The sequence below is a fragment of the Garra rufa genome, chromosome 2 (assembly GCF_049309525.1).
Source record: "Garra rufa chromosome 2, GarRuf1.0, whole genome shotgun sequence".
In the NCBI taxonomy this organism is placed as follows: Eukaryota; Metazoa; Chordata; class Actinopteri; order Cypriniformes; family Cyprinidae; genus Garra; species Garra rufa.
In genome coordinates, this window is record NC_133362.1 from 61,723,778 (window position 1) to 61,733,691 (window position 9,914).

A 9,914-nucleotide genomic window follows, 5' to 3' on the forward strand; every position below is an offset into this window, starting at 1 on the left:
AAGAAGTGATGAGAGAAACTGAGAATCCGAATCATTTGAATCAAATCAAATCATTTGTGAATGATTCAGTGATTCGATTCAGCGGCACGCGGACTACAAACGACAACAACAAACACAAACGAGTGAATCACAACCGAGAATGATTTCATTCAAGTGTAATGTATTAGATATGATGTACAAACAATTGAATACTAGTTATAAATTAAAAATAGCCTGCCTGACTATAATCCTTTTTGGTAATTTGTATATTTTATAAATTTTATATATTAGTCTATTAACTCTCTGATTGTCTGACTAGTGAACTAGGAGCTGATTCAGACTCACCCAGAGATTTAGATTGCATTGGTTTTTCTTTCTATTAATTACTGTCATCTTAAACAGGACAAAGTGTTCAAACACACAGAAAAACTTCTGAAGAATCATCAGAGATCCATGTGACACACTAAAGATTCAAGATTGAAGAAACATTGAAACAAGAAGATATTGAGGAACAAACAAAGATGTGGTTTATTAAAGAGGAGAATGAAGACATGAGGATTGAAGAAACATTCAGAGTCAAACATGAAGATACTGAGGAACAAACAGGTTGGTTTTAATTCTTAAAGATGAAATTAAAGATGAATAATGTGTGTAGACATCATGCATTTGGTTCAGTTATAACAGTATTATGGAATTAGCCTAAAAAATAAAATAAAAATATATGGTAGAGTGGGGGAAAATGCCCCCTTAAGGAAAATGTGACATTACAGTGAAACAAAACATAAATGTGATTAGAATTTGCCATCCCGGGTTTGAGTGACGATGGCAGGAGTTATTCACCAAATATTAAAATTGCTCAGCCTTCATAATTAATTAGTATTTTGTCTGAACATATTTTTGTACAAAGGGGGCGTTTTGCCCCAGCAGTGGGGTAAAATGCCTCCTTTCTTACTAACCAGTTTGCTTCATAGATCAACAGCAAAATGAACAGACTACAGTTTATAATCTCTAAAAGTAAAAGGCAAGTAATGTATCAACATGTATATATATATATTAATATTTATTTGAGTAATGTCCAAAATATCCAGATTTTTAACATTGATGTATTTGTTCACCACTAATGATTAATATAATGCACTTTTCCTGAATAAAAGTATTAATATTTGTTTTCTGAATTCAAACTTTTGGGCAGTAGCATACATTTACATACATGCATAATGAAGGTTCTGGGGGGGGGGGGGGGGATTTTTTTTTTCTTTCTATGTCTTTTTTAAAAAAACTGTAATTTTTAAAATACAATTATATTCCTTATAAATAACATATCCTCTCAAACTACAGACTTCACTATTCATCTATCATACATCACTGTGATATCCTACAGAACAATATTCTCTTAAACACTTGTTTACTAATATCTGAAAATTATAGCATTTAGCATGTAATCCTCTTCTCGTAAAACACGTAGCTGGTGTCAGCTTCTCCAAGGAGATTTGTTTATCCCCGTTGCCAACGTAGTGCATAGCAACAGTGAAAATGTATCTTTAGTGGTTATTTTGGGAAAAAACAGGTGGGGGGCATTTTCCCCCACTCTACCCTACATATATTGTGGCGGGAGGGACGAACGACAGACACAGTGGGTGTGGCGTCAGGCCTCGGAGAGGCTTTTATTAAACAGAAAATAAAAGGGAAAGTGTCCAAACGGGAAATAATAGTGTCCAAAATAAACAGGGGAATCTGGTGTCCTCGTGTGAAGGGATATCGTGAAGGAGGGCAGTGTTCGGTAGGGAAGGGTCCAGGAAATATATATGTTGTCTTGTTTCCAGCCAAAATATACATTGGTGTAAGAAAAATAATAGTTCTCCATTTTAAGATTTTTTTTCGCTGCCCCATTGGCAGATTATTTTGTATATTAATATTTTGGATATTAAAAACAAATCAAAGACACGGCCCGAGATCGGCAACAAAGATCTGCTTGACACATATGAAGGGAATTTAGTCACTGCTGGCTGGTGTGCAAGTGGTGGGTTTTTTGGTTGAGTTTTTGGGGCGGCGGCATCTCCTGCAGCTTCAACCTCCTTCTGAGCATTCATGGTGCTTCTTGGGAGGAATTCGGCCCGGCATCCTGGCCCGTCGGCCATCAGTGGTGCGGTTCTCGGCCGGACCGCGAGTCCAGCGGCTTATCCTCAGCGGCGCTGGTTCCATCTTCACCCCTTCCTGGACCCGCGAGGACACCAGCGTGCATGCACGGGGGGAGAGACCGGTGTCCTGAGGAGAGGCGCGCTCGGCATTTAAACAGCGGCGGTGATGAGGCTTCATTCCATTCAGGTGCCCTCATTACACGCCGCCAGCCCGAGACGATTACTCGCCCCTCCTCTCCCTACACACCCACTCCCGTCGGGAGCCTGGAGAAGGGCGGCGAATAAGTGTGGTAAAATATGGTGTGGTGCTGATAACTAGGGGGGAGGCAGCCGACTCGTCACAATATATATATATATATATATATATATATATATATATTAGGGGTGGAGCCGAATATGGTATTCGGAAAGGCACAAATAGCGTGTTTTTTACAAATACTTATTTCGAACAAATACTGATATTTGTATTCGGGAACAAGAAAAACTTTATATCAGAAAGCTGCATTTCCTCATGAGATCGCAGTGCATGCCCACATGAGTGAGTGAGTTTACAATGTCTCCCACGAAAACGTGGACTGGTTCGCGGACTCGTTCATAGAAAAACGGAATCTACTATAGCGCGGCATGCCACGGAATTAATTGATTTTTGGATTAATAATTCAAATCGCGATATGGACTAGTGTCTGTGAAAACTGAAATGCAAAAAGACTGTTTTAATATGAATCCTGCATGTTCCGTTTACCTCTGTCTGTATGAATGGTGGACACGCTTTTTTTTTTTTTTTACTACATGCATCCTGAGCCACGCATGATGCTCCCGCTAATTTTTGGCATTTGCATCTCATATGAACAGATAAACTCAATCTCCAAAGCTGCTGTGAGTTTTAACTTTCACCGTTTCATTTGAGAAAACTAGCATCATATCATACTGTACACACAGAAACTTCACGGTAACCTGTCAAAATAAAAGTACGGTTTAACATCAAACAGAACAATATTAGTCTTGTATTACTTTTGTACAGTATAATGTAGGTGTTTATATATTCCTATTTAAATAATTGACAAAACAATATATATGATAAAAAATAAATATTACAAGATTAACCCCTTAATTGTAGAAAAAAATATTACAATTATTATTTAAACGTTCTAAATTAATATAATAACAGTTGATTTAACAGTAAACCCAAAAATTAAAATTATGCTTTAATTTGATTATCAGAAAAATTAAAACGCACAAGAAAAAAAAAAAAAAAAAAAAAAGCAAAAGATTGTAGAGCCCTATTGTTCAAAGTGTTAAAATAGAGAGTTTTGGACTTATTTTTTCAATGAAATAAATGTTTTCGTTATTACACAAAGTAGGCTAAAGTACCTGGAAAAAAGTAACTTTTGTTCTGCCAGATCTCCCAGTCAGGGGTTTATAAAGTTTAGTTCTTGGAATTCTGCGCATTAGAAAGAAGTTCTTTCAGAAGAAGAACAGTTCTTTGAAGTATTATTTGTTTTTATTCTGTCTGTTCAGCATCCTCCAACAAGGACGGGTGGTGGTGGGGTTCATAATGTTCACAATGGTATTTTATTAGTTGCTGGTTTAACCATGCATGAGGTAATGACTGTTATGTTATTTTCTTTTCAATGATGTTCCTTGTTACATGTTCAAAAACACTAACCAATATTGCATATCCATTATTATTATGATGGATATAATTAAAGAATACTTACACTATAACTTATATAAAATAAAATACTTATTTCGAACAAGTGCTATAATATAATGTTGACAGACTGTACAGAGCGATTGGTTTAAGAAACTCTCTTCGATACAGAAACATACAGTGTGACTTACTGTTTTTCATCTTTAAAATATGAGCATGTGTGCAATTTTCTCTGAATATTCAAATGATTTCAAATGTTGATTTTATAAGTTAAACAAAAAGGTAATATTAAGTGAACATTTTACATTTTAAATGTAGCCTACATTTTAAACACTACACTGTCAATATTGTCCGATTTTACAACAAAGCAATAATATATCCAACGAAATCCACAACAGAACTGTGTGAGTCCCCAAGAAACGGCAGCATTTCATTAGTGATCGAATCTGCAGCTTTCAAGTTTTTAATGTCATTTTAATTTTGTCTGCATGTAATGCCTGATAAAGCTACTAGTCTCGGATGTAGCATGTGAGTTCTCTCAATCTGAGAGCTAAGGACTTTTCTCCATGAGCTCTGTGTGCAGTCATATCAGGTTCTTTGGCCTTTTCCCCCTTCCCTGTTATTCTGCTCCTGTCTTTGAACTTGGCAGTGCTCCCTTCACTCTAGAGCAGGGAGGACTGGAGTTGGGAAATGCTGTTCTAGAGCAGGGAAAACGAACTCCGGTCCTGGAGAGCCACCGTCCTACCGAATTCAGCTCCAACCCTAATTAAAACTCACCTGCCTGTAGCTTTCTAGTAACCCTTCAGATCTTGATTATGTTGTTCAGGTGTGTTTGATTAAGGGTTGAAGGAAAAATCTCCAGGGCAGATGTTCGCCACCCTGCTCTCAAGGGTCTCCAATTAGCACATCGCTCCCAAAGAAAACATCTGGGCCCCCTCTCATCTATGAGAATGAAGTCCTCTGCTTCATGGAACTTTGTGAGGCAATCATACCACGTGTCTTATGCTTCTACATGCTTCTCCCAGGAGCTCCCATAATGTGACTGCCCTTATGGCTTAGTTGGCAGTGCTATCCTAACCCTAACTCAATTTAGAGGGTTGCCTATGATCATGTCACTCCTAAGGTGAGCCTCTAAGTTCTCCTTTGATTTCTGAGAGTTGAGTCTGCTCTCTCATGTTCCGTGAGGCACCAAAAATTGTTGTCCACCTTTGCCTCTCTTAGGTGGCTTTTATGGTTGAGCACAGCAGTGCTCCCCTCACTCTCAAGGGTCGCCGATGAGTACAGTGTTCCCAAAGGGAGCATCAGAGTTCCCTTTTCGTATCTTAGAGTTGAATCCTCTGTTCCCTGAAGCTGGAGCTCAGGGGTGGACTGGGACAAAATTTCGGCTGGGAAATCTCACACTCATCCAGGTCATCCCATATACCCACAACAATCTCTGAAACATGGACAACCCTATTTTTGTATGGTCATCACGTAAAAAAAGGTTTAAATCGTTAGACTATGCAACATGTAAAATAATTCAAAGTCCTCTCCTGAACTGCACCTTCACTTCCATTTTACTTTTCAGTCCCTTTATTTTGTCCTGATCTCTCACATGACTTTAATACTCAAAATTCAGCAAACTATGCTTACTAAATAGCCTAAAAGTTCAAATTACAACAGTGGGAAAAATAATTACTTGATCCCCTGCTGATTTTGAGTAACAACAACAGCAAAAAAGTAGAAAAACGCATTTCAAAAAAGTTATAATTGATTTGCATTTTAATGAGTAAAAAAGTATTTCACCCCTTAGAGAAACATGACTTTGTATTTGCTGGCAAAACCCTTTTTGGCAATCAAAGAGGTCAGACGTTTCTTGTAGTTGGCCATCAGGTTTCACATCTCAAGAGGGATTTTGTTCCACTCCTCTTTGCAGATCCTCTCCAAGACATTAGGGTTTTGAGGCTGACATTTGGCAACTTAAACCTTCAGCTCCCTCCACAGTTTTTCTATTGGATTAAGGATTAAGCATAATATTTTCACCTCCATGTTTAACTTCAAGGGTGTTTGGGGATGCTAGAACAAAGCCGGTTATCATGCATACTTCTGGTTTAAATATCCAGGATGATTTCTTTCATTGTTTATTTTTCTTTTATGACAGTGTCTTAGTAATCGATTCAATGTGGCAAATACCACAGATATGCTTATTTATGTTCAAGCTTATATAACTGTATTGTTGCTTATGAATAAATTAACAACAAATGGTGGAAATAATCGTACATATAACAAACATTTACTTGAATGAATCTATGATTGATTTAGTGTTATGTCAAGCTCTGGGGGAAAGACTAAGAAAAGTCAAAACCTGACTTGAGATAAGATAACAAATCAATCTGGGTTAAAGTGGTTCCATAAATGACCACTTGGATGGATTTAATGCAGAGCACAAATTCACCATCTTCACATCTCACTTCACTTTCAATTGGTGTAAAAATGTTGCCTGTTCTCTTTTAAAGGATATGGTCTGTGATGTGTTTGTTTGTTTTGCAGTAAGTTTTTGGGCATTTTCCATTCAATAGGTCATTGTAACAGACCAGTGGTTCCCAACCATGTTCCTGGAGGCACCCAACATTGCATATTTTGCATCTCTCCTTTGTCTGACCATTTGTCATCCATTTTAGGTCTTGGTGCAGGGGTGCCCAACCCTGTGCCTAAAGATTTACCATCCTTCAAAGTTAAGGTCCAAACCAGATCAAACACACCTGAACCAGTTAATTAATCACTTAATTGGAGAAACATGAAAAACATGCAGTGTTTAGGGGCCTCAAGGAACGTGGTTGGGACTCGCCGTAACAGCCCATTTTTATGATTGGCCAACATCATTGCCCCACAATAAAACCTCAGAAAGAATTATTGTGTGATAACGTGTTCATCTGATGGTTGAGTGGGGAGTTTGTCCATTTTCCTAGCCTTTCTTATTTTTGTTGCATTTGATCCCCTAGAAGACATTAAAAAAATGCTACATCATAATTGAGATCAATCTTTATCTAGGTTTCCTAAACTATTATTAGATTGAATAAACTGTATAGCAGCCAGCTTAAACTCTATAGGACACCAGACTATGATCAGGTTTGGACACCATGATATGAGATCTAGCATACATGCATTACGAATCAACATGATTGGTGTAACCTGCTTTGTGGCATTAAACTGGGGTTAACTTTTATTTCTTTGTTTTCCCACCTTAGGCCCAACAGCACTGAAAGAGGAGAGAGAAATACTGAATGAAACTGAAGAGAAAGATCAGTTTGAGAATCATGTTCTCATAACTGGAAAAAAATCATTTTGTTGCTTACAGTCAGAAAATACATCTACACAAGAAAGAGCTCAAAAGGCAAGAACTAGGAGTTTTTTCACTTGTTTTCAGTGTGGAAAGAGTTTCAATGAACAAGGAGAATTTAAAGTCCACAAGAAAATTCACACCAGAGAGAGGCATTTCATCTGCCAACAGTGTGGAAAGAGTTTCAGTCACAAAGGAAACTTTAAGGTCCACAAGAAAATTCACACCGGAGAGAGGCGTTTCATCTGCCAACAGTGTGGAAAGAGTTTCACTCGAAGAGGAACCCTTAAAGACCACATGAAAATTCACACAGGAGAGAAACCTTTCATCTGTCAACAGTGTGGAAAGAGTTTCAGTCAAAATAGAAACCTTAAAACACACATGAGAATTCACACAGGAGAGAAGCCTTTCATCTGCCAACAGTGTGGAAAGAGTTTCAATCAAAATACAAACCTTAAAGTCCACATGAAAATTCACACAGGAGAAAAGTCTTTCAAGTGCCGTCAGTGTGGAAAGAGTTTCAGTCAACAAGGAGAATTTAAAGTCCATATGAAAATTCACACTGGAGAGAAGCCTTTCATCTGCCAACAGTGTGGAAAGAGTTTCAGTCAAAATACAAACCTTAAACTCCACATGAAAATTCACACAAGAGAGAAGTCTTTCATCTGCCAACAGTGTGGAAAGAGTTTCACTCAAAATAAAAGCCTTAAAGTCCACATGAAAATTCACACTGGGGAGAAGCCTTTCATCTGCCAGTGTGGAAAGAGTTTCAGTCAAATACAAAACCTTAAAGTCCACATGAAAATTCACACAGGAGAGAAGTCTTTCATCTGCCAACAGTGTGGAAAGAGTTTCATTCAAAAAGCATCCCTTAAAGTCCACATGAAAATTCACACAGAAGAGAGGCGTTTCATCTGCCAACAGTGTGGAAAGAGTTTCAGTAAAAATGGACAGCTTAAAAGGCACATGAGAACTCATACAGAAGAGGAGTGTTTCATCTGCCAACAGTGTGGAAAGAGTTTCTCTAGTAGAAGATACCTTAACATTCACATGAGAATTCACACTGGAGAGAAGCCTTACACATGCAAACAGTGTGGAAAGAGTTTCAGTCAACAAGGATACCTTTACAAGCACATGAAGATCCACACTGGAGAGAAGCCTTACACATGCAAACAGTGTGGAAAGAGTTTCTCTAGTAAAGGATACCTTTACAAGCACATGAAGATCCACAATAGAGAGAAGGCTGACAGATCCCCTCAGTGTGGAAAGAGTTTCAACCAAAATGTATAAAAATTCTGATTGGTTGAGCTACATCTGAAGCTGTTGTAAATTACTCTACAAACCGTCATTATTTGTTGCCTATGTGTTGCTCGGAAAAAAAACAAAAACAATGTAGGGTCTGGACCAATCAGACACAGTTCATTAGATTTACCAAATAATCAATTTTTCATTAGATTAAGAAATGATCACAGACCCCCCTCACCCAATCCACAACACTGGCAGCCATGATAAATGGTCTTAGTATGGCATCCAGGACTCCTCTGCCAGACCAGATAATCTTTACGACTCAAAAGTATGTAGAGAGAATTTTTATAATTCCAACTAATACTCAAAAAAAAGGACACATACTGCCATAGAAACTGACTTTTATTAATTCTTGGAAAAAAACTTTCTGTGAATGAACACACATATCCTTAGATCATTGTGTATTTTATTACTGTTCATTTCTTTTGTATTGTGTAATGTTTTTATTAATGTGTTATGATAGATCACTATGTAGTATAACCACACATATAACACATTTGGTCTCCTTGAATTTGTATTTTGATGATCTAAAACATATATGTTATCTTTTGATACCTATGCAACATATTAGTGTTTTAAGAATCATAAACTTTCCCTCCAAAAGCAAAAAAGTCACCATTGGCTCTCTAGCCTTCCAATTATCAATTGATCTCCCGTGGGCTTCTGGGATAGAAAAGTAGAAAAGTATCCCTCGATCGGCACTTCGAAATTTGGGCGGGACGCAGTAGGCATCCAGGGATCTCTCGCTTACACTTTTGTGGTTACTCTTCTCACGACCCATTTCCCCTACTATATAGTAGATAAGTAGGCATATTCGAACGATACTTAGGTATACGTACACCTGAATCTCGCGAGAAAAAGTGCTTCATCCTGGTAAATCTCGCCTACTCTTTTGTGGTGTTTGAGATTTCATGCATACTTTTTCTTCGCCTACTGCTTTTTGCCTACTAAATAGTATGGAAGTATGCGATTTCGGATGCAGCCACTGTCTGTATATGTCTTCTTGTAAATAAACTACCAGTGCTTTTTCAAACTTCTCAATGTCTCGTTGGAAGGGCCCTTGGAAGTCTACCAATGAAGTGTGGAGCTACTTTGTGCCTCGTAAATGGTGTAAAACAGTGATTTATTTACATTGCTAGTCCGATGCCCGATCCACCCTCAGCAACAGCCTGTTTTTAGCATCGGCTAACTAGTGCCAGATTTCGAAGTGCAGGGGACAAACCGAGATGAACTATGAAAGGTAAGTTCACAGTCAGTATCATGATTCATTACACTTTAGATCAATATCACACCGGACTTCTCCTTTAACTAAAAACAAAATTTTCAAGAGTTCGCCAAGTAGGAATAACTGCAGTTCAGGAGCAATGGACATAATAAAAGGTTCAGGCATGCTGAAAGGTTGGGGAGAAGAGAAACTGGACAAAGCTGTCTGTGGGGGTGTGGTTAGGAGTACTTTCTGTTGAACCCATTTACTTTTTGGCAGGGCCATTGCTCCAGACTTCGTTTTGGCTGTTCATTGACA

General features: G+C 38.1%; 1 protein-coding gene across 1 annotated transcript; it reads left to right on the plus strand.

The window, feature by feature from the left end:
- Nucleotides 1-410: 410 nt before the first annotated feature.
- On the plus strand, nucleotides 411-9,402 carry LOC141325652 (uncharacterized). Its single transcript, XM_073834416.1, has 2 exons — nucleotides 411-585; nucleotides 6,996-9,402. The coding sequence occupies exons 1-2, from the start codon at nucleotides 501-503 to the stop codon at nucleotides 8,375-8,377; spliced, it is 1,467 nt and encodes a 488-aa protein (XP_073690517.1). The 5' UTR covers nucleotides 411-500; the 3' UTR covers nucleotides 8,378-9,402.
- The last annotated feature ends 512 nt before the right edge of the window (nucleotides 9,403-9,914 follow it).

Bases quoted from the DNA above. Each gene is read 5' to 3' on its own strand.
- LOC141325652 (XM_073834416.1), top strand. From the start codon at position 501: ATGTGGTTTATTAAAGAGGAGAATGAAGACATGAGGATTGAAGAAACA. The intron at 586-6,995 runs GTTGGTTTTAAT...TTCCCACCTTAG, and splicing joins AGATACTGAGGAACAAACAG to GCCCAACAGCACTGAAAGAG.